At 40.2% G+C, this 26,021-nt stretch overlaps 1 protein-coding gene across 4 annotated transcripts in view; it reads right to left on the bottom strand.

The window, feature by feature from the left end:
• Positions 1-26,021, bottom strand: part of DDC (dopa decarboxylase) — a 120,199-nt gene that overhangs the window by 92,759 nt on the left and 1,419 nt on the right. The window contains exons 1-5 of one of the 4 annotated variants that reach the window (XM_043540446.1): positions 14,641-14,713; positions 13,981-14,026; positions 2,926-3,044; positions 2,361-2,543; positions 1,721-1,957 (exon numbers count right to left, since the gene is read on the bottom strand). In XM_043540446.1, coding sequence (XP_043396381.1) covers positions 1,721-1,957; positions 2,361-2,432 — 309 coding nt within the window. In that variant the 5' untranslated portion in view covers positions 2,433-2,543; positions 2,926-3,044; positions 13,981-14,026; positions 14,641-14,713. Of the gene's footprint in view, positions 1-1,720; positions 1,958-2,360; positions 2,544-2,925; positions 3,045-13,980; positions 14,027-14,640; positions 14,714-21,029; positions 21,041-26,021 lie in introns of those variants that run through there. The other 3 variants (XM_037889943.2, XM_043540447.1, XM_043540448.1) reach the window with 3 other exon arrangements.

Genomic DNA, 26,021 nt, shown 5'->3' with positions numbered 1-26,021 from the left:
TTTTAAAAAAATTCCTTTTTGCAGAAAATTTCAAAGCTTTTTTTTATTTTATTCTGAATTGGAAAATAAACAATTTTCAAAATCTCAAAGTTTTCCATGGAATGGAAATTCCCATTCCTGAACAGTTCTAAATTTCATTAATTATTTAAAAATCTATGTGGCAGATCTGCAGCTGGTGTAATTGGCATTGAAATCAATGGAACTGTGACAATTTGCATCAGCTGAGCATCTGCTCCACAGTGCATATATAGGATTAAACCTAAACACCCACATAATTATATTGCTCAGTATAGGTGTATACAGAGACAAGACTACCTGGGTAACTGTGAGCTATGGTTCCACGCCTTGGTCACAATTCTCTTGCTCACAATGCTTTTGCTGTGTTTAGGGCTTGATCCTTGAACCTAATGGAAAGACTCCCACTGAGTTCGGTTTGCTTGTGAAAAGACAGCAGGTGCCACAGTAATCAGTTCAGATAAAGTGTATCAGATGGACAAATATTTACACTGGCTGATGAAAAGGGATCAAATTTATCACAACAATATACTAACTAATCAAGTTTACACTACACTGGTTCCATATTTAGTATTACCACAGTCACAAGAACTTTATCTATCTCAAAAGAGGCTATGTAAGTTTCAGAAGTAACCCCAGTTCACTTCCTCTGTAAGAGCACAAGGGGAAATCCCTGGCCAAGGCAATGTGTACACTGCAGCTTATGTCAGCATAACTTTTATCACTCAGGTGTATGAATAAACTACCCCCCTGAGCGACATAAGTTACACTAACATAAGGGCTGGTGTGGACAGCATTATGTTGTCAAGAGAACCTCTCCCACCGACATAGCTACTGCCACTCACGGAGACTGGAGTAATTAAGCCAACAGAAGAACTCTCGCCCGTCAGCTTACAGTGGCTACATTAGAGAGCTTATGGTGGTGCAGTTGCATCAGTATAGCTGCTCTGCTGTAAGCGCTCTAGTGGAGCCATGCCCTTTGGGTTTACTAACCACTCACTCACCTCTGAACCTGCCCAGAGACCTTGAGAAATGAGCTCGGGTTTAAAAGAAGAAGGACAGCCAATCCTGACTAAGATAACAGCGAAAGGGAGTCAGAGAGTTGAGACACTATCAATTGCTCTGTCTTGCATTGTCTGTTTCAACACTGATCCAGAAGGTGATATTTAGATAGGGGTCATCTGCATTAAAAGATGTTGGAAGAAGCCAATATTTATGAGAGTAAGTTAACAGGCTACATAGGTGGAAAAATCTTTTCTAGTCAACCTAGTAATAGAAAGAAAAGCCATGTGAGAGTCTTGACATTTAAACAAGAAATTCAAACAAGTGTTTTACGTACTGCATGTTATGGATAAAAATCCTGGTTTATAAAAGATCTAGTGTTCTTTAGGAGTAGAAAGCATATCAGCTACAGGTCAGATAAAAATGAAAGTGATGAAACATGCCTTTTCTAGTCCTATCTAGGGTCGAGGAGATTAATTCCAAGAACAGGCCCTTTGAAGCACAAATATAGGAGTGATAGTTTCTAATAAGAATAGAAATATTAACTGTGTCAAGTGCTTTGTCATATCTAAGTATAAAAAATTAGGGTGCAATCCTGGCCTTACAGAAGTCAATGGGAGTTTTGCCATCGAGCTCACTGGGCCCAGGATTTCACCCATAGGCTTTATAATATGCTGTAACTTTGTTTTCAAGATGTTCTTACCCCTGGCATGATTATCCTTTCAACATCTTTAAGGACATCCTCAAAGCTCTCAGGGTCCTGAGGTGCAGAGTCTGGAATGAGGGGTCTCAGGTATCCCGGTTCCACATCAGGGTACACCTGTCTCTTATCTAACTGCTCGAAGTAATCTGCAATGTAGTCCACCATCTCTTTCCCTCTCTTTCGGAACTCTGTGGTATCCATGCTAATTGGCGCTGGAAGGATCAATATCAGAAAAACCTAAGGAGAAAGAGAAGTCACTTTTGAACGAATCTCTTAAAATTGGCCACTTATTTAGGTATCTAAAAGCTGAAGCTGGCCTCATTGGGAGACATCTAGCCGATTCTTAGTTTATTGGTACACATATACAACCCACACCCATTTAGCGTGGCGTTCTGTCCCCCTCGGTGGGTGGCTGGAACACAGAGAAGTTGCTGAGCCTGCTACAGCCTTGATTAACAAAGCTGATTCTTTCAGCTCAGGCAGTGGAGGCTAATGCATTAAGCACAAGAGGTCACACAAGTTCAATCCCCACTACCAGTGGTGCACACACATCATCCTTTCAGTTGCAGCATTATACAACATATAGGATATAGTGCCATATTAAAAGACGAGGGCTAGACAGAGGGGGTGTCATACTTACCACAATAATCACAATGATTTTAGTGTTGTATTCCACTCCCCCTGTCTGCGTGATATCCACCTGTTGCCTCATGTCATATAGCTCATTTTAAACTCCTTAGGGCGAGGACCCTCATTTTCATGGTTTGTGTGTACAGCATGTAGTACAGTGGGACCATGATCCTTAATGGGAATTCTGGGACTACTACAATTAATAATAATGATTAATAAATAATGCTAATAATCAGCTATACTCAGAGAGAGCCTGATCCTGTAATCCTTGCACACACACAATTTCCGCTGGTGCGTTGCCAATGTAGGTTTTGAGTGCTTAGATAATGCAGGGTCAAGCCCATTGTACAGTGCTTAAATGTTCTGAGTTCTTTACAATCACTCGTTCATATTCACAGAGTTGTTTCTCAGTATCCAGAGTGGAACTGGTTGGTGAAACACAGTTATGTATTTTGAAAACAAGTGACTATCATGATAAGATCACACACACACAATCAGGTATTAGCTTTGTAAGAGATTAACTATATTAGGAAAAACCTGAGCATCACCTGGTTAATAGAACACAAGTAACTTACTTAGATATAAAATTATCTGTGTTGGTAGTTCGTAATTGGCTGAAGTCTTGAAAAGAAGTAGAATCTTTTGGTTCAGTAATTGGGTCTTTATAGTATCACAGCAAGCATTGTCTCATAAGCTGAAAAAGAAAGAGATCACTAATAAACACCCTTGGATAAATGCATTGATGCTACCAAAGAGGAATCGGAGTCCATGTGGAGCAGCCACGACTGTCATGTACAAGTGCTGTGTTAAGGAAAGCAAAGTTCTGGACTACAGGAAGCTACAGCCTGCAGCCAAAACCAGAGACTGGTTCCTGTTGCGTTAGAGTTATATAATTGTTAAACACAAGTAACTTAAGTGCTTAATACCAGCTCTCTATGCCTTACTGAGATGGACAATACTGGGGCTAGCTTAGGACCGCTTTCCCTGATCTGGTATCTAGATGTTCTTAGCTTACAAAAAGTAAAATGACTCTAGTCAGTATGGCCTCTCTTTTTGTATGGTTCTGATGGCCGATCTTGAGTTTGATCTCCCATCTGAAAGACAGTCACTGAGCAAACAGTGTATCTTCTCCTCTGCAATCCAAGGGGCTTTATGACTCAGAATTTCAAATAGTAACCAGGGATATGCTGGCAATGGCAGTGTCAAGGTTCCTTCCCCACTCTGAACTCTAGGGTACAGATGTGGGGGCCTGCATGAAAAACCCCCTAAGCTTATTTTTACCAGCTTAGGTTAAAACTTCCCCAAGGTACAAACTATTTTACCTTTTGCCCCTGGACTTTATTGCTGCCACCACCAAGCGTCTAATAAATATATAACAGGGAAAGAGCCCGCTTGGAAACATCTTTCCCCCACAAATCCTCCCAAACCCTACACCCCCTTTCCTGGGGATGGCTTGATAACAATCCTCACCAATTTGCATAGGTGAACACAGACCCAAACTCTTGGATCTTAAGAACAATGAAAAAGCAATCAGGTTCTTAAAAGAAGAATTTTAATTGAAGAAAAAGTAAAAGAATCACCTCTGTAAAATCAGGATGGTAAATACCTTACAGGGTAATCAGATTCAAAATATAAAGAATCCCTCTAGGCAAAACCTTAAGTTACAAAAAGACACAAAAACTGGAATATACATTCCATTCAGCACAACTTATTTTATCAGCCATTTAAACAAAACAGAATCTAACGCATATCTAACTAGATTGCTTATTAGCCCTTTACAGGAGTTCTGAACTGCATTCCTGCTCTGGTCCCGGCAAAAGCAACACACAGACAGAGAGAACCTTTGTTTCTCCCCCCCCTTCAGCTTTGAAAGTATCTTGTCTCCTCATTGGTCATTTTGGTCAGGTGCCAGCGAGGTTATCCTAGCTTCTTAACCCTTTACAGGTGAAAGGGTTTTTCCTCTGGCCAGGAGGGATTTAAAGGTGTTTACCCTTCCCTTTATATTTATGACAGGCACATTGAGTGTTTGAATGGTAGTGTATCAAACTGTTGCTAAATAAATTAACATAAACCATTAGCCAGTATATACATCTGCTGAAACAATACAAACACAGCTCAATGGTCAGTCTGATGCTTCCTTAGTTTAGAGCTTTTCTCTAAAAGAAAACTACATATTTTATTGCTTGCAAAATATCCCCAATATAGCCCTCAGTTTGTACTACCCTGATCCATATTCTGATTGTTTTATAACCTTATTTTATAAGTTCGTAGTTATAGCATACTTTAAAAGCCACATGAGTAGTACATGTTCTTCTCTTCCCAGTCTAAAACTTCGTAGATATGGAAGTTGTAGGAAGTTGTATGGAAATTTAACTCTTGTTTGCCAAGGTAATGGAAGTTTTGCCTGAGTGAGGACCATATAAAAAAAAACTGAGTAAGGACTTCAGAATTTGGCCCTGTATGTATTCACCACTGACCATGGATATTTCTTGTGTACTTTTAAACATGTATTAATTCAGTTTAACATTTCAGTCAACATCTCTATGTCCAGTGAACTATCCATGTGTGCCAGAACAGACAGTGGTACTGCTCATCTGCCACAAGCTCTTTGTTCTTCTGCTTTTTCTTAGTATCACACAAGAGTAAAGTGTGGTTTAACACAAATTTCTTCACATGACATTGTCTTTTCCCAAAAAACAATTTAAAGGGCATGAATTTGTTGTACCAATAAAATAAAAACCAGCAGGATCTTATTAAAGGGAAAAAGGCAAAATACCACATTTATTGTGAGTACAGAAAGAATCATAGTAAGCAGTTAGTTACAGCTGTAACATTCCATTCAATCTCATCTTTACTCACACATTCATTCATACACACACACACACACACAGGTTCTGCAAGGTTGTTATCATAGTAAGCAGTTAGTTATAGCTATAACATTCCATTCAATCTCATATTTATTCACACATTCATTCACACACACACACACACACACACACACAGGTTCTGCAAAGTTGTTATCATAGTTACCAGCCTTAGAGTTGCTCATGCCAAGCCACTGGCCAGGTGGCCTGGACATGAGGAGGGAGCAGGGCCTTGTCAGATGCTCATCTGATGCTCCTGGAAGTTGGTTTGCAGAATCAGACCCCAAAGTTCTCACTTTTTAGAGTCTATTTTTATAGGAATTTCTTCCTATGCCAGTCTATGGGAATTGCTGCATCATGCTGTTGCTGAATCAATCAGCAGATGGCACATTCCTGACGGCTCCAAGATGTTATCTTGTTCTTTGGTTCTCCCATTCTTGAGGCTGTTGGGTGGATTCCAGTCTGCCCTCCGGGGGTCCTCTGGTTATTTCCACTTGACGCCTTCTTCAGCCGATGGACACTGGATTCTTAGGCTGGCACCTCCCTGATCATTCAGTTATTATCCACACCAAGCATCCATCCACATACATCCTCTATCTCTATTTTAATCACAATTGTTAATACAACAAAAGGGCGGGGAGTCTCTGGGTGCTGTTTCTGTTGTTAGAGTATTGCTTTGAGTCTCTGTGAATTGCTTTGAGAACAGACTCTGTCTTAGAATGTACTAACACAATTAGCAGCTTGCAAGTTTCACACACAGAGGGAGAGAAACAGTACCAAAAACCAAGAGACCTCTTAATTAGTAATACCCTGGAATTTAAACTATGGGGAATCAAACTCATTTGTGATTTTAATACAGAACTTCTTTAATATGATCCAACAAATTCAGCAACATTCTATGAATGTCAATTTATTTGCATATATTCTCTCATCACCAATTATTTTAATATTATAGTTATTAATCTGTGACAGGTTGTAAAGTTTCCTTATAACAGGATTTTGTTTGGGAGCTGACATTTCTTTTAATTCAAAGGTATCTTTACACCTTTCTGATTCTCTGTAGGATTATTCTGATAATGATACAATTAAGTCTCATTTACATTAATAGTATAAGTTGTGTTCTGGACACTTATTCCAACTTAAGCAGTGGGACATTAGATCCAAAGCTTGGGGATGTTTGGATCCATCCGCAGCTCCAAACTCTGTGGTTTGAGCCCTTCTACTAAAATGCAGATTTGGTGTGAAATCCTGACCTCATTTAAGTCAATGGGAGTTTTGCTGTCAACTTCAGTGGGGCCAGGATTTCACCTTTAGAGTATATTAACTTTTCTCTGAGATATAGCGTTTGCTCAGGACCTACAGGGATTTTACCCTTTCCCTAGAGCAATGAGAATGGAATCATCATTAGGTGATCATAGCCAGTATGATCAATATCTTGTCATTACAGGTGATCTGGGGATGGACGATCCTTCCCAACTTCTGTGTTTCTATTCAGCCTATTTAATCTTTTCTACCCACCTATTACAAAATTCACTTTTCAGGGATACAAATTTTAGTTGTAATGTGAGGAAGTAATGGGCTAAATCATCCCTGGCCTTTGCACAGTTGTGGAAGGACAGTAATTAGTCTACTCTCTACCCCACAAAAAAACTAGGAAGATCCTGTCCTGGGGAGTCGCAAGGACTGCTCTATCTGGGTGCCTTTGGGGATGTAAATAGCCCCAGCGTGCCATTGCTGTGCTACCCCTCTGTCCCTGCCTGTGAAGCTGTCCAAAGGCTCCAGTAGGGCAAGCTGCACCATCCAAATGGATGGTATAGCCTGCAAACTTTGTGTGCCAGGGAGCTGGAAGAAGCGTTGTGCTTCCTTGTATAGGCCAGCAGCAGATTACTCCAAGCAAAGGGAAAGCAAGGAGGAAATTGGGCCTAGGATGGGTGACTGAGGCAAAATAGGGCTAATCCTGGGATTGTGCAGGGTTGTGCCTTCAGTTACAATCTTGGCCAGAAAAAGCATTGTATTGGTTTGCTTGCTTGTTCTAATACTGTATTTCAACATTTATTTTCATCCCAAATCATGACAAAGAGTTGACATTTTTTGTAGAATGGAAAGTTCTGAAAAATTTTGATTCAGAAATGTTAAAATGTTATTGCACTGTATCTTCTGTGGTGCCTCATGGTAGTTGTAGTTCTGGTGCTTCATGCCCCCTTCCTTTCTATCGGCCAGGCTTCCTGGCTGCATTATTTTTCCCCTGATGCACCATGGCAGTTAAAGAAGATGGAAGACTACAGTGCATCATGGGAGATGTAGTCCAACCAGGGAGCCTAGCTCATAGGGTATGTCTACACAGCAACTAGACACCCGCGGCTGGCCCATGCCAACCAACTTGGGTTCATGGAGCTCGGGCTGTGGGTCTGTTTCGTTGCTGTGCAGATATCTGGGCTCAGGCTGGAGCCCAGGCTCCAGCCCTACCCTGGAAGTCTACACAGCAATGAAACAGCCCCACAGCCTATGCCCCAGGAACCCAAGTCTGCTGGCATGGGCCAGCCATGGGTTTTTCTTTTCTGTGTAGACACACACAGAGGAGAATGGGGCATGAGACACCTAAATTACAACTCTCAGGAGGCTTCCTGGCAGTACGAGTTGACACAGATTAATATCTAACTGACCAAAAATTGTTTAGATTCAGTTCAACAAATTGAAATATTTAAATTTAGGTTGACCCTACCCAAAACAAAAGATGTAATTTCAAATTTTCCCATCTGAAAAGAATCAGGAAATTTCATCAAAATCAAAATTTTCCTGTGGAAAAATTTGAAGAAGTTACATTTTCTATCAAAAACATTTTTAATGGAAAACTCCTGAACCGTTCTATTAACTACCACTCTGAGATCAATAGAAATGCACAAGATTTAAGCATGAACACACTGGTCATTTAAAGTCGCACTTCTTTCCCCTCTTACTTTATCTTAGTTCTTCTGGGGTTTACAGCACCATCTTGAACCCACATAATCTTTTTGGCTCTCCTTCTGAACTGTTGATATATATACAATATATATGACTCTGATTAAATAAATCACTTTGCCCTGTTAACCACACCTAGAAGACTGAAATCTACATTACAGTGGATGAGCTCTGCCACAAGGATCACAGCAAAACAAATTCTTGAAAGCTACCCTAGTGGCACTACATATTTCACACAAAAAGTACTCTGGAGGCAATAGCACAATGGAAAGAGAGCTGACCTTTATCACAAAACTCTTCAATATACAGGATATGAATTGGTGAGAAGCAACAGGATACCTCAAAAAAACTTCAGAGTCCAGGTTCAGGGAGATAAGCACCCCAAAATGTAAAGACTTATTTATCGTTTCCACATTTTTCAAGTCAATAGACTTCTGAACGCACAAGAATTGCAGGTTTGGGACTTGAGTTTGCACAGTTTGGCTGGAAATTTCACAAGCACAGGTTCTCTCTCATGTCTGAGAGTGGTCTCTTTTTACTTGGGTCACAAACAATGAAGGCCCCATCCTGTACAGTTGCTGCTGGGAGATGTTCAGGTATTCCCAACTTCTGTCAGTTGCAGGCCTGTTGGGCCCATGCCGTGCATTTCAGGAGGCACTCAGCATCTTTAATATTTGGTCCTGAGGGAACAGCTATAATTTCTGAGAGAGCATTTATTTATTTTGAGGTTGATCTGCATGATTCTCTTCAACTGGCCTTTCAAAATTTCCCTAGAAAATAGCTACATCTCCCTGAACTACTATGGAGATCAAAGTTCTACCTACTATAATTCCTGACACAGCTCATTAACCTTTCTGTCTGTGTGCCTCCCTCTCTCCCCCTACCATTTCCTAAACACTACCTGCATACTTCAGTGCCCTAATTCACTAACAAACCCAACCTGGTAGATAGAATGCCAGGTATATAAGTGCATGTCATTGTGCCTCTCACCTCCAGAGTACCTCCCAGTGTCCAGGTGCAGTGTTACAGGGATTTTCTTAGCATAACACTCCTTTCAGTTATCCTAGTGCCACAACAGTCTGACAATGTCTGTGGCCTAGCCCTCCAGCCAGGTCACGGCTCAGTCCATTCCCCTTCTGGGGGTTAACAGAAAATAGAAATCTCAAAATCTAATGACAGGTTTCAGAGTAACAGCCGTGTTAGTCTATATTCGCAAAAAGAAAAGGAGTACTTGTGGCACCTTAGAGACTAACCAATTTATTTGAGCATGAGCTTTCGTGAGCTACAGCTCACTTCATCGGATGCATACTGTGGAAATTGCAGAAGACATTATTATATACACAGACACCATGAAACAATACCTCCTCCCACCCCACTCTCCTGCTGGTAATAGCTTATCTAAAGTGATCATCAAGATGGGCCATTTCCAGCACAAATCCAGGTTTTCTCACCCTCCGCCCCCCCACAGACAAACTCACTCTCTTGCTGGTAATAGCCCATCCAAAGTGACCACTCTCTTCACAATGTGTATGATAATCAAGGTAGGCCATTTCCTGCAGAAATCCAGGTTCTCTCACCCCCTCACCCCCCTCCAAAAACCCCACACACAAACTCACTCTCCTGCTGGTAATAGCCTATCCAAAGTGACCACTCTCCTTACAATGTGCATGAAAATCAAGGTGGGCCATTTCCAGCACAAATACAGGTTTTCTCACCTCCCCACCCCCATACACACACAAACTCACTCTCCTGCTGGTAATAGCCTATCCAAAGTGACCACTCTCCTTACAACGTGCATGAAAATCAAGGTGGGCCATTTCCAGCACAAATCCAGGTTTTCTCACCCCCCCCATTACCAGCAGGAGAGTGAGTTTGTGTGTGTGTGTTTGCGGGGGGGGTGAGAAAACCTGGATTTGTGCTGGAAATGGCCCATCTTGTTGATCACTTTAGATAAACTATTACCAGCAGGAGAGTGGGGTGGGAGGAGGTATTGTTTCATGGTGTCTGTGTATATAATAATGTCTTCTGCAATTTCCACAGTATGCATCCGATGAAGTGAGCTGTAGCTCACGAAAGCTCATGCTCAAATAAATTGGTTAGTCTCTAAGGTGCCACAAGTACTCCTTTTCTTTTTTCAAAATCTAATGACTTTTAAGATCATCTCTGGCCTCTGCCTGGCACTTGCTTAGCTTCTTTTATTCTTGACACCCATGTTTCTCCTCTTGGGGGAGAGCTAGGGGAACCAAGGGTCCACACCTCCTCTCAGTTCCAGCCCCAGGACCCATTTTAGGTGGCTAAGGACCATTCCTTCAATCCCTCCACCATTTTCTCTGGGCTGCTCCTACTTTCAGCTCGCTCACCAGCCTCTTCACAAGACCTGCAGACTCTGCTGTGCCTGCCTCAACTTTGCGGCTCCTCACTGTACCACCTGGGACCAGCTAAAGAAGCATTTCCTAAAAGAAAGTCTCAGTTCTTCCCAGTAGCAGCTGAATTGTACTGCTAGCAGTCTCTGCCCTTTGCTTTAAAACAATCAGTATCTCTCTCCTGTAAACATGAATTCCCCTTCAGTTTTCTTTCTGGGACTGGGGTTGTATCCGAGGCCCCACTGGCTTAGCGGAATCAGTTGAAAGGCTTTTGCCAGCTCCTGTCCGCTGGACATACTTCCCAGTTAACCACCCACTCCAGAGGGTTCAGCTGGCCAGCCTTCCGCTGTCAGTATCTGTCTGCAGTGATAGAGGAGGCAGCCTTTATGCTGCTCCCCTTTTCCCAACCTTTTCCCAATTGGTTGGGTGAGAGGGGAGCCTTGCCCTGCCTTCTCAGCAAGGTTTCAGGCCCTTGGAGGTACAGCCTCCAAATTCCTTCCTTAATCATCATTCATTCCCAGGATCCTTAGGTCTCTATATGTATCTGTTGAACCCTTCCCAATCTTTAAAGGGCCAAGCCAGGTGGTGGGGGAGGCTGACAACTAGGCACTACTGCCCTCCATGGCAGACTACCCCATCACAGTGCAATATTACCAAAAATGTGTTCTACTTGAGCTTCATTAGTCTCCAGAGATTCAACAGAGATCTACGGGCATGTGTCACCATCATATATCATCTGCTGTTGAGGCCCAACCATGCTCCATTAGAGACAATGAAGTCTTGTTATTGGCTTCAATGGGAGCAAGAAAGAACTGTATTTCTATGCTGTTTTGACTCTGGGTGGCAAGGTTTACTAGGCATAAACAAGACGCCCCCAGGGCTTAGCTTGGGCTAGCCCTACAGGTCATACAGAGCTTGGTTATTATAGAAGCTTCTATTACGGTTTGAAATTTAAGATTGTAACTCATTTGTGTATATATGTTTACCTGCTTTAACCTTGTTAATAACTCATTTCCATTTCCTGTTTAATAAATCTTCATCTAATTTATTTTAGGATGGCTATAAGTATTATGTTCGCTATAAAGATCTAAGGGGCAATTGACCTGGGGTAAGTGACTGGTCCTTTGGAACTGGGAGTAACTTAAATATTGTTGCGATTCTTGATGGAAGGACCATCTATCACAAAGATACGCTCAGCTGGTAATGAGAGCGATCAGAGTCCCCAAGGGGACTATCTGTGATTCCATATTTAGGCTGTTATAGTGCCTGGGGAGTTTACACTTGGCGTTAAGTGGTTGTTGAAATCTAAGTACAGAACTCAAACAATTTGGGGATTTTTTTTACCTAACAGCCTGCCCTGAGGTTGGCACTCTTGAGTCACTTCAGGCAGCAGGATATCTGAAGAAGAGCTCTGTGTAAGCTCGAATGCTTGTTTCTCTCACAAACAGAAGTTAATCCAATAAAAGATATTACCTCACCCACCTTGTGTCTCTAGTATCCTGGGACCAACACAGCTACAATGACACTGCATCCTACGTACGATCAAGGTCAGTCACTGTATGGCATTTACATTATATATACATATAAGAATTAAAGTTCTTTAGTTTTTAGATTTTTTCCTGAGTATATCATTAGATATTGTATTATATACTATACAACCTATGCTTGACATAATAGCCTTTTGCCACCTTGACCAAGCAGTATCTGGTTGCCTTATAATTAGAATATTACAACACATCAACATTTTATCTTAATGGTGTATGTTTGAAACTCTAGAAGAATTGTATCTAGTCCCTAGCTTGTATGTATTGAGTATGTGAAGTTCATTCACAACTTATTGCCACCAGACACCTCGTTGAACTTATTTTCTATTTACTTTAAAAAGCAGTAAGAAGAGCACCACGCATTTTTAGATATTCATAAAATATACATATATATGGAAACAAACTTAGGCAATACATTTATAGCAATAACTATTTCTGATTATTATTGCCTAAATTTGCTTCCAATTACAGTATGCATGTTATTTTTATGTACACATTGACAAAATATCAACAACAGAATTATGGTTTCTTTAAATTCTGTTTCTGGTTGATAAGGTTATTTTTTAAACTCACTTATAGTTTATTAAGGCGTGCCAGGAAATTTCTGAGCAGAGAGAAAGAACAGATACCACAAAGAGAATATGGAGGTTTTTAATCACCAATTATTTAATGCTTTCGAATTGTATGAACACCTACCTGGTCTCTAATTCAACAGACCCATTCTGAAGCACAAAGCAAAGCAAAGCAACAAAAATACTAAAATCAAGGACTGAGATTATTAAATGCAGATAGGAGACATACATATACATGTATATTACTTGAGGGGGGAGGGGTCCCCCACAAACAACACTGAACAGAAAGCCCTATAGATTAGACATATTAATAACATCTAAAACAGCATACACATTTCAACAACTGAGGACAGCATAGGCTCAAAGTATTGTGATAACTTTATACATTTATTTTCAGTAGAGTAGAATGACGTGTTATCTATCCTTCTGCCCATTTGTTGCAGAATCCAATGTAAATTAAAGGCTTGAGCTCTGCATATGGCCCCATTGGAGTCTTTGGGATTTTAGCCATTGAATTTTATGGCAAGAGGATTACACCTTTGATTTGCAATCTTTTCTTGGACAAAATTCCCATTGAAGTAAATGTTGTTTCACTAAGAACTGCAAGAGAAGGCCCTTTATTAGATGTTCTGCGTGAAATAGAGGCAAACACAAACAGGTTTAAATTTACAGGCAACACAATTGACCTGATCCTGAATTGCTTCTGCATCCATTGTCTTTAACAGGAGTTATGCATGCGTAAGGTGGCTCCTACTTTTCACTATTTAGTACTTTCCATTTTCCTTGTCAGCATACAAAGTTACCTCATTTAGCTTTCATTCTGAGTTGCTCAGCTTTTGCAGTTTGCTAATTTTCCATTAAAAAAATCCTACTGCTTTCCCTGGAGGATAGGTTCACTTTAAGAATGTCACATATAGAAACAAAATAGATTTTTTTTCTTATTAAGAAGATACAGAAGAGAAACATCTGGTTTTATTTGTAAAGGTCTACATCATTGTCCAGAACTGTGGCAGTTGGATTGGCAGCCTATTAATTTTTCTATAAGGCTGTCACACATACACACGCATAAACCAAAACATTGGGATTGTTCTATCTCTGCACGAATAAATACAAAACAAGAGGCACACACTAACCTGTGCAAACTTAGCTTTAAAAAAATGCAAATGTCTTTTGTGCTTCCAATTTACTCTTCTAAAATAAAATGGGCTGGATATTTAAAATTAATTAGCTGAACTCTAAGGCGAAGTAACAAACTGTTGAATTAATCCAAGCATTTATCTTCTTGGATTTATTAAGCATGAAGCTACAAGGACAAAGAATGTTACTTACAGCCAGTTGGTAAGATTCCTTCTCCACTCCCTCTTTCTCTGCTCCCCTGTGACAGTTATAAAGCACAGAGGATGCTGTTGTCAGTTTATATAGGCAGAGTAACCACTTCCCCTTAGCCTATCAGAGCCAAGTGCTTTGCATTTAACATTCAGCAGCAGCAGCAGCATCTCCCCCCTCCCTCTCCCATACTCCATCCTAAATATATTTAGAAAAAAATGATCTATCTAAAAAGCAAACCCATGCAGCTGAGCAACTACTGTTGACTGGATTTGGTATTGGGAAGGCGCTATAATTATTTGTCAAGACACTGGCAGTCTCTAAACAAATTTTCTCTCTCTCTCTCTCTCTCACACACACACACACACTTTTCTATAATAATTACGCCAGTCATGGAAGCAATGCTAGTATAAAAGACAGTGGTTTTGACCACTTATGTAGAACATTGCAATATTCTTTTTTAAGGCCAGGTAGCCAAAGATAGAGTATTATGCATGTAACTGTGGACTATAAAGCTATACACACATGGGATTACCATGGTGATATATTAACTTTAAGATACGTGTTTCTAGCTTTTCCGCAGTTTCCCCGTGTTTATTTTTATTACGTATGTTTTTTGAAAGCTCTCACACATTTTCAACAAGAAAAACGTTTTTTTCTTACCATAATTTAAAAGGGCCCCTTTATTCTCCTACAGACCTTTTTTCTGTAATGTTCTGTTCCGTAGAACACAGGGAATTGATGGTCGATGTTTTTTAGTTTGCTTTCAAGAAGGCTCTGGACCCCTCACAGTCACGATCTGCTCATTGTTAGATACAAGACCATTATGTCGGATCTAACACAACCAATTCTCATACTGTTGACCAGGACATTTGCATCTTACAGTCATTACACTTACAATGAGTAAAAAAGTTGTTTTGAGAGTTGATCACACTTTTAAAAGAGTGATTTCATGGCTATGTCTGTAGCTGTGACCTTTAGCTTAACGAGGACATCTCTTCAATGGTGAAAGATGTTTTTATTTTAAAAAACAAACACACACACGTACAAACAAGGCCCAGGATTTTGCTATTGCCTGTGTTTGACTTTATTTTGGAGATTTGCAGTTCTTGGGATGTGATTTCTGCAATGGTCAGATTATGATCACATGCACTCGGGGAGCAAGGCACTCACATGCCCATCGCCGGAGGTGTTTGTAGCAAATGAGCTCCACAGTCAATAGAGCTACAGCTGTGATGAATTTGGTCCAATATAAATAGTCGATGTTTTCAAAATTTATTCTTCAAATTCAATGGAAACAGGTTTTTGTTCTGGATTTAGCTGGTCCCTTAGTGGGTTAGAAAATCAAATGCAACAGCCTTGCGCTAAGTGCACAAGAAGCAACAAATAAAGCTGTCTAAAGCAAAAACAGAAAGGCAGCCCAGTCTAATTTGACTATTTTGGCTGTGTGATTTGTAAAAGATAAGCAAACTTCATAAAAGGTTAAACTGAAATTCTTTTTGCTTTAATCATTGGAGGTTGTCATAAATATAAAGGGAAGGGTAAACACCTTTAAATCCCTCCTGGCCAGAGGAAAAGCCCTTTCACCTGTAAAGGGTTAAGAAGCTAGGATAACCTCGCTGGCACCTGACCAAAATGACCAATGAGGAGACAAGATACTTTCAGAGCTGGAGTGGGGGGAGAAACAAAGGTTCTCTCTGTCTGTGTGTTGTTTTTGCCGGGTACAGAGCAGGAATGCAGCTCAGAACTCCTGTAAAGGGCTAATAAGCAATCTAGTTAGATATGCGTTAGATTCCGTTTTGTTTAAATGGCTGATAAAAGTTGTGCTGAATGGAATGTATATTCCTGTTTTTGTGTCATTTTGTAACTTAAGGTTTTGCATAGAGGGATTCTCTGTGTTTTGAATCTGATTACCCTGTAAGGTATTTACCATCCTGATTTTACAGAGGTGATTCTTTTACTTTTTCTTTAATTAAAATTCTTCTTTTAAGAACCTGATTGCTTTTTCATTGTTCTTAAGATCCAAGGGTTTGGGTCTGTGTTCACCTATTTAAATTGGTGAGGATTTTTTATCAAGCCTTCCCCAGGAAAGGTGGTGCAGGGTTTGGGAGGATTTTGGGGGGAAAGACATTTCCAAGCGGGCTCTTTCCCTGTTATATATTTGTTAGATGCTTAGTGGTGGTAGCAATAAAGTCCAGGGGCAAAAGGTAAAATAGTTTGTACCTTGGGGAAGTTTTAACCTAAGCTGGTAAAAATAAGCTTAGGGGGTTTTTCATGCAGGTCCCCACATCTGTACCCTAGAGTTCAGAGTGGGGAAGGAACCTTGACAGAGGTGTTCTATCTTGTTTTAATTATTAGAGGTGTTTTATCTTGACTGTATCCCTTTAACTTGCCTCGTACAGCACTGTGACCCAAAGAAAGTATTATCAACCTCTAGGTCAGGAACTGAAATATTAGATTATATTCCACAGAGGAGACAGGATGTGGACAGTTGGAGGTGCAATAAGTTAGATAGAGAAAGGGGAATTAAATACCACTCTGGAAGAAGAATAAATCACAAGATCTAAGCATGGCCACACTGGTCATTTAAACTCATGCTCCACTATAGTTCCCTCATAATTCTAATAGCTCTTATGGGATTTCCGGCTCCTTTTGTTTGCGCACCTCACCTTTCATAACTCTCCTCTCCAACTGTTGACAGAACATATGACTAAGGCTGTTTAATAAATTTTTGCTGTGGTAGCCACAATCAAAGAGGACTGAATTCTTTATTACACTAAATCAGTTCAGCTGCGAGTACTCCAGCAGTGTAAGTTCATTCAAGTCATCCTAGCAATATTGGCTATTTCACCAGAAAAATTTCTTATGTCGTCACAACACACTGACTAGACAGCTCACCTTTATCAGAAACCTGTTTCTAAATATAAAATATGAGTAAGTCAGAAGTGGCAGGTAATCTTAAAAGGTTCAAAGTTCAGGATCAGTTTGAGTAAACACCCATAGCATCTGATAGAAGCAGTTTGAGCACATTATTGCAAACTCAAAGTTACATCCCTCTTCTGGCAAGAAGTGGCGCTATACCAGTGAAATAATAACTCCAAAGCATATATTGACTATGCACCATCCTGAGTGAGTTCTTTGGCTTGCTAATGAATTAGGAGAGATGATGTGTTTGAGCAGGAGGCTGTAGCACTCCCGGAAGACAATCCATCCAGGATCTGATTGTACCCTAGACATGTTTGAATAAGGTTGTCTGAGCACGTCCTGTGACATCACATGAAAGACCTTCATCACATGACAGGAGCAAAATTGGCCCAGAATGTGTTAGTTCAATGAAGTATGAGTAAGGATATTCTGTGCAAAAGGAAGATACGCTTGCAGTGTAGAAAACCTTCAATAGAATAAAAGGTAACCAAAGCCTTTTAACATCAGAAACATGGATTACATTGGCACTGTATCAGGAATTAAAATGCATCCTCTGCAGAGCACACATAGACTTTTCTCAGTGGATTAACTAGGAGATAAATCTGAGGACACAGACAGCGGATAAAGAATCTGCAATAGAAATTAATTTCCCCTTGTGACTTGCAGTATCAACAACGATGACAGCAGCACAATAGTAAATGATCACTAAGTTGTGCTTATTTTATTTACTTAAATGTATCCTGGTCTCACCTCCAACTCCAAGGGCATTACATGTTCTTTTAAAATAAATATTAACAAAGTACACTAAATAAGATTTTTAAAAAACCTAACTTGCTCCCCTCGCCCCCATCCAGGAAGAAAAATAGTATAGACACATAGTGTGTCCTCAACATTGTCAAACCCAGGATCTGGTGAAGAGGAAAGTTCCAGATTCTTAGATCCTTCAGAACACCCTGCCATCTTCTCTCCTCTTTAGCCCACAGAGCTGGTAACAAAAGCACTTCAGATGACTGTAATGGCACACTAGAGGAGGCAATCACCCAGCTAGACAGGACTTAAATGTGACTGGAGGAAACATGCATCTAGAGAAGGAAGGATAGTCCAGTGGTTTGGGCACTAGCTGAGGACTCAGGAGACAGAGGTTCAATTCCGTGTTGCAGATTCTGGGCAAGTCACAAAGAGCAAGTTTACACTGCTCTGAAATTTGGATGAAGGGTTTGTGAACAGCAGTGTTCACCAAAGGGCTGTGCTATAACTCCCCTGTGCAGGCATGAACTTAGAGGTAGTCCTACTTTAGTGCCAGCTCAGGACTAAGTTCATGCCCACGGCGGGGAATTACAGTGCAGCATGTTGGTGTGCACTGCTATTCACACTGCCCCATTAATGTGAACTGCCGGGCAGAAAAGACATGACCTTAGTCACTCTGAGCCTCAGATCCTCATCTGTAAAATGAGGGTAATAATTTGTTGGATATTGCCATGGCATGCAGTATTTTTGAGAGCTATCTTGTATTAAGTTTATGAATAGTTTATGTATCACTGTGGGCTGGGATTACCAGGCAACTCCAGGCACTAAAAACAGTGGCGTGGAAATCATTTAGGTTGTAAACACCTCCAAAGAGATACCACCACCTGGGGTGGTTTGCATTTATTGGTTCAAACTGCGTTTTCTAGAGCCCAACAAAGACGTTTATGCCAGGCTTTTGGCATGAAAAGGATGAGTTTACAGGGCCTTCTTTTGATTCAACAAATTGATAGGACCCTCACTTCATCAGCAAAGGAGAAGAGGCAGTCTTGGTACAAAGCTTTTGTATACCAGGGAGGGAGAGCTGTTCTCTCTTACCCTGCATACACACACACTTTTCCTTTCTTAATTCTCATTAGATACCACAGTGACAAGCACTTTATATATGGCAATAGGTTAGACAAGACAGACAGATAGGAGTGTTCATATTTTCAGGCTAATGAGGTGGTTTATATATCCAATATGTGAGGCCAGGTGTCTGATATCAGGCACCCAAAATCAGTGGGCACTTTTTAGAAAAAGTGCTGTTTCCAGAGCTGAATTGGATCTAGTTAGTCTTTTCCTCTAGCTGATGCAGATGGCTCTTGTGAGCGGAATGATTACTCTTCTGTATTGTTGACAATGGAACAAGATTTGACTGCTTCACCCTAATGGCCTGAAAATTTTCCACCACACTTCAAAGAGACTATTATTTTTTAAATAGATTGTGCACAATACCAAAGCAATTATATACCATAATTAAAAATCTTGCATTTAAACTTGCAGATTTGGGTTGACTGAACCATTTCATGAATTTGTGTTGAATTCATCAAATTGTTTTGGTTGAAACAAAACAAAAAAATTCTGAAAAAACCCTGAAATATTTCATTTCAGCATTTTCTAAATGACTTTTTGTTTTGCAGTTTTCTTCAACTTCATTAAAAAAACCTTGATAACAAAAACAAAACATTTTGTTTCAGGTAGAATGAAAAATTTTGTTTGATCCAAAACTAATTTTTTTTTTTTGCCTTTTTGCTTTGCCAAAAAATTCAAAACATTGTTGTTTTGGGTTGACCCAATTTTTATCTGTGTATGTGAGTATCAGCCAGAGAATCAAAAAATCAGTTATTTGCACAGCTGTGCTGAGCATTAGTCCTGCTTATAATTCGGAGTGTCACAAAGACAGAATCAAGAGAAGATGATGACCTGGAACTTGACAACAAAATGAATTGGGTTAGTTCAGATAGTCTTGTCAACTTCCAAGCATAAGGAGTAAATATTGTACATTACACCCATATGTTTGTACTTTATTTTCCAATGGATATAGCAATAAAAATACATACTTAAAAAAATATTGTGTAGCAGCCAGCCTGCATTAGCTCTTTGAAAAGGGAAGACAAAGAGCACATTTTGTGCTGGGAGCAAAGCAAGACAAAACAGAAAGACCTGAACAACAGGCTCAATTATCCATTAGTAATAAGTACAGATCCCGCAAACAGATACTGTGTTTGCTCATATCACCAAAACATTACAATTATTGGAACGGTTGGTTTTATTTTTAAGTGATAACTTAACTGTTCATTAAAGTTCAAAGTTTAATGACCAATGAAAGCTTTTCAAAGGCCCAAACAGCAGTTATGGCATTGACTTTTAATGGGAGTTGCGCCTTATGTTACAAGAGGTATCTGTATAAACAGTTAATCAACCAGGTGACAGGAGGTGGTGCTCAGGAATATGTATATTGTTCCTGGTTTTGGTAGGATCAATAAAACTTCTTGTGCACTGCAAATGGCTTCTTTTGTGCAGTGCAGTGCAAATGGCTTAGGTGTAAAGAGCTGCACAAAGTAACTCCTATTTGTGCCTTTAAAAATTTCCTCCCAAAATTCTTACATTCTTTGTGTGAATGATTACAAACAGATAATAACCAGAAAACACAGGATTCATATATAAATAAAAGTTTAGTACTAAACAAGGATAATTGTTTTTTTTAAAAGATGCACAATACAATGGGGAGTGACTGAGTGTGGTGTTCTTTAAATGTCATTAATGTTGCTCAGATGGAACCTCTTGTCAAAGAACATGTTTTAACGAGAAGTAAAACATTTTTTCCACTGTGTAAGGAGCCATAGGAAGGGTAGACACATTATTAGCAACTGATTGCTTTAATGTTTAATCCAAAGGTCATTTAACTTCAAACTGCTATGGGATAATTATTGGTCTGAATAGTACGTTCCTTCTCACAACACTGAATGATAGTGGTGGAACTGAAAAAGAAATACAAGAAAGGAAGAACTGGCTAACAGAATACATTGTTTTCTCAGATCTTTTCTACCTTCTGAATAGTCATTTAAAAAAAAGATACAATCACAATCAACTACGTAACCATTTTTTACATTTATCAAATTACATGTAGCTTTTGGGATAGAAATTATATTCCTGTCATTGCTGATTTAAGGCCCATTGAGGTCTGAATAATAAATCTCTACACATAACACTGAACATCCGTGGTGTATAGACCTCTGGATCAGTCCCTAAATCAGTCAGTGGGCCAGATCACTTGAGATACTATGGTGGATGGATCTCAAACTCAGTGTGTTTTATTGCTCCTTGTTAGTTTTAGAAACTTGTTTTCAGGAAGAAAGAAAATTAGGGTGTAGCTGATCCTTTTGTCTTTCATAAAGTGCCCCCAAACCAACAGGAACTGATTGATCCATTAATCACTGTAGTGATTTTTGACTGAGATCTATTGAGATCCCTAAGAGAGAGCCACCCAGGCACTCTTGGGCAAGGAAATGAAACTGACAGCCTGGTTGAGGACTTCACAATGGATGAGGAAGGGTGACATCACTTTCTAGTGGCATTACTGCTGTCATGCTTCCTAACAGCAATTGGAGCAGTTGCAGGGCACTTGTGAAGCTAGCAACAGGCAGAGAAAAAGACTTGAGAAAAGCTCGAATGGTGGTTTGTGGCAGAAGTTCAACAAGTAAACCTACATGTTTACATACCCATCTGAATACATGCTGTTCAGCCCTATTTCATATCTCCAGAAAACTTGACAAGAGAGAGATTGCTAAATAATTAAATGAAGTCTTTGTCTTGGTGATTACAAAGGAAGACGGCTTTGAGACCAGATGCCAACATTAAATATAAATTTCCTAGGAGGAAAAAGAATACTGAAGGAAAAAAAGATCATGCCAGAAGAAGCAATCAAGACACTAAACAATAGGAAGAATGACAAAAACCATGTGCTTTATCCAGAAGAAAACCATTCTGGAAAAAGAGGATCTATGGTCTGATGGATTAGAGGCTATGACCAAGATGTTTAAAAACGATTAGTTACTTCTGAAAATGTTCTCTAGATTCAATATTAATAGTGGCAAAGTGTTAGAAAATGGTAAACTTGATTTCATTAATGTGTGTGCGTAGGGGTCTAGGAAGAGGTGTGTATCTTAATTCAGGATAAACGACAGAACTCCCAAAATGTATAGACTCTATTAAGTATAGTCACTATCAATTCACAAGAAAGACCACCAACTAGTGATGTGCTGAAGCAGGGCTGTGAGAGCCCCTTGTTAAAATTCAGCCACCATATTGAAGGAAGACTTATGGCAATTTCCCTGCTTCTGATGGAGTTCATGTTCTGCTTTAGGATATTGCTAGATCAGTAGACAGACATGACTTATCTTAAAAAGCACAAGATTGGGTAAAGTGACAGATAGTTGCAAACCATTCTCTGAGGGAGGATATTGCCTGACACCTCCCATCCTCTAGGCGCTGAATGCCAGCTCTATACTGTTTTCCCATCAATAACTCCATGTATATTTTCAGGAAGACAGTATAAATATTCCCAGCACACGCATGTTGCCAATTGTTTTTTGCAGTGGTACTGCATGCCTTGGTTATGATTCTTGGGAATCATTTTTGTTTGAATAGGAAAAAGAAATGGATAGCGTCTCTAGTGCCTCACATACTTTGCTGGCAGCATGTCACTGGATTTGGCCTGTGTATAAAGACAGCTCATCATTTTTCAGCAGTGACAAAACCAATAGGCACACTTAAGTGCTAGTGTAAACATGGTCTATGTTGGCAAAACTTTTGTCACTCAGGGGCGTGAAAAACACCCCCTTGAGCAACATAAGTTGTGCCTGCATAAGCTCTCTCACTGACCTAGCTACCGCTGTTTGTTGAGCTGGTTTTATTATGTCAACAGAAGAGCTCTCGCCCGTCAGAATAACGTGGCTACACAAGCACTCTTACAGCGGCACAGCTGTATCGATAGACGTGGCCACAAACAGCTTTTCCTGGGAATATGTGAGAAGTTCCTAGGTGAGGGACAAGATCTACTTGTCATCTACTTAGCCGTCAACCAGCATCTTGGAAGAAAGACATTTAATAGCTTATAAAAAGGAACAAGCTGATTGAAGATGGAAATGCCACTAAAATATTAAGGTGAACATTTTTGATACTTGCTGATGGTGCAAAACTCATTACAACTAGTCCATATTTTTAATGTAGTCCAGCTACACAGAGTCAGCGTTATCCCCCTTGTGCTTTCTCCTGAGACATGTAATCACAAAAGATTAATTTTTTAAAATCAGTGAATGGACATAACCAGGGATTTGACATTTCTAGGTCTTTTTAAAATAACCTCTGCTCCCATTTGTAATCTTGTTATGTTGGTAAAGTGGTAAATTCTGTCACCTTAGAAGTGTGGCTGTGGAGACAGTCTATAAGGGTTTGTGACTCAGAGAAAAACTGGCAGCTGAGAAAGGTTGAAAGTGCTCAAAACATTTCTCTCCTGCAACTTCAAAATTAGAGTGAGCTTGTTCTTTACACAGTAAGAAATGGTCTGTGTGACATTTTGCAATTTTGCTGGGTATCCTACTGAATTTTGATCTTTTGTTGACAGCTGGACAGTTTGTCTGCTCCATAAAAGGCTGCATGAGAAGCTGTCTGAGTAGGCGTCAAATTATTGAAATACATAAGTGGAGTTCCCACGCCGTCCTGAATAGAATTGACATGCACTTGGCCAGATCATACCTCCTGTTTAAAGCAAATGTAAAGAGCTGCACAAAGGAAGCCATTTGCTGTGTGCAACAAGTTTTATTGGTCCTACAAAACTCAGGAGCTCACCTACATACTTTTAAGTAACATCTACTGCCATTTTATCTATTAACTATTTCATATATACATACATAGAAGACTCTCATAACAGCTCCACAGTCTTTGAGAGGAAGGGAAACACAAATACCTGAACTATTGAAAAAGAAGGTATGGTTAAAATCCTACAGATTTCTTTTCTGCAGTCTCTCCAGAATTGACCATTAGGACCTCGGACAGACCCTGGCCATCCCTCACTCCTCCAACCTCTTTGGCTCTGGCTTTTCACCACAGTCCTTTCTCAGTCTTTCCAAAAGGAGTTATCAAGACGGGGGAGGACCAGGGTTTGGAACTAGTTCTAGTGGAGGATTTTTGGAAATTCTGTGGAGGAAAATCCAGTAGGATCCAGATCACATCTATTCAGTAATGTCATCTACTTTGCCCTCCGTTCCTAACATCTCCATTGCCCCTGAAAATTCCTCCCTAAGGTTCTTGTTCCCTGCAACATCAAATTTGAACTCCTTGCCTTCATGGGGTCTCCACGACTGGGCTCCAGCCTGACACCAGATGTCTACACTGAAATTTTATAGCCCTGCTGCCCAAGATCTATGAGCCTGAGTCAGCTGTCCTGGGCTAGCCTTAGGTCTTTTGTTGTGGTGTAGACACAGCCCAAGGGGACATTATGTGGAATGATGTTTTCATGGGGAATAAATAATACTGTACATTTACAGGCTCAACTACACAGGGAAATTGACCATGTGCTGAAATAATTTTCATTGATCCCACCAATACAGCTGGATAGGGCGGAGCTCTACCCTAAATGGTGTAAAAATTCTCTTTTCAAAAATCCATTTGAATAAAACACAACTCCCTCTCCCATGGTAGGATCAGCTGAGTGAGTCCAATCCTTAATGGGTCTGTGAAAATGGTTTCAAAGCCTGCTGAGTTTCCCGAAGTATGTTGGCCTGCAGCTCTTTTCCCCCTGCAAAGGATTTCTAAGCAGCCCACATGCAGTTCCTTACCTAACCCTCATGATCCCTGGTGAGAGGGATGTGGGATAGAAAAGGATCTCTTCACCCAGTACTGGCCTGGTGACAGTTTGATAGGAAGGGAATGAAGAATGATTATGGATTCGAGGCAGAATGAACAGACGATGAACAGAGCTGGGCTCAGCCAGGAACTGAAGGTGAACACCTGACCCCTGTGAGATGGGATCTTCATTAACTGCACATGGCTGAGACGGTCACTGACTGAGAAGGCTGGACAGACAAGAAGAGAGAAAAATTCCTGAGAGCAGCAGCATGACTGCAAAGTGCCTGGAGCCTCTTGGGTTCAAGGTCTTAGGAAAGGGCTAAGCTGTGTGATTATTCTCTGTCATGGCAAAAACTGGGGAGAAATAAAAGTTTCTTGTGTGAGTCTAAGGGCCGTCTCCTGTCTTTTGTCCCCCAGCTCTTGGAGTTACCTAGGCTTCCCTGCTGTTTCACTACTACTACAGGCAGCACTAAAGACTCCCACCTCTGTCATGGTGCTATGTGCAATTATTCAGATCTTGGAGAGGGAATGGTGGCAGGATGAGTTACATGGGAGATCAGATTGCGAAAACATGCTTTCACAAACCACATTTCTCTGAGGTATAAAATATGCATTAAATATAGGCAGAACTCTTTCATAGTTATCTTCATGTTTTTCTTCAGTAAAGTCAAAGGATTTAAAGATACAAATCTGCCTGCTTGCTTATAGCATAAATTACAGAAGATACCTGAATATCTCGAGTTTCCTGGTGGAGCTTTGTAGCAGTTCAAAATCTTGCAAAATACTGCTTCCAGATTGTCCATTGTGAAAGACTGTCAAAGAGGAAGTTCTCTGGGGCATTGAAAAGTGGTGTGTTGATGAGATCCTGCAAGCTTTCTATTTGTTCTCCTCTGGCACTACTTTATTTGTGACACCATGTCATATACTTCTTGTACATGGTAGGTTGCAACTAGAATCAGATATAGACTGAATACAGAGCTTACTTCTCAGAGGGGTATACACCAGATATGTTCACTATGAGATCGTTTAATGCTTTGCCATGCATGGCTAAAGTTAGTTTAAATAAGGTGTTTTATACACAGCACTACCTACTGGCTGAACTGTATAATACAGTTTAACATTCCATTACAATAAGTATCTCCTCAATCTCCTCTTTGTTGAAAAGTGATGCAAATTATTCATTTAGCTCCGCAACAAGGGTCTCATATTCCTTAATTGCTCCCTTCCTCCCGTGTCGTTCAGTGGACCCACAGAGTATATTGCAGACTTCCTGCTTCAGATATGTGTTAAGTACTTCTTGTTATTATTTTATTGTTATATTGTTAGCTTTTTGCCCTTCAATTCCTCTTAATCCTAATTTCCTTCATACATATGACCGGCTGTAGTTTATGCTACATTTTATTGGCTTTACGAGGGTTGGATTTCCATTTCTCAAGAATATCTGTTTGGATCAAAAAACCTCCCCATTCAGCCATTCTGGTTTA

Source organism: Chelonia mydas, chromosome 2, assembly GCF_015237465.2.
Source record: "Chelonia mydas isolate rCheMyd1 chromosome 2, rCheMyd1.pri.v2, whole genome shotgun sequence".
NCBI lineage: Eukaryota > Metazoa > Chordata > Testudines > Cheloniidae > Chelonia > Chelonia mydas.
The sequence above is the reverse complement of the archived record's forward strand: the minus strand, read 5'-3'. Positions and strand labels throughout refer to the sequence as shown.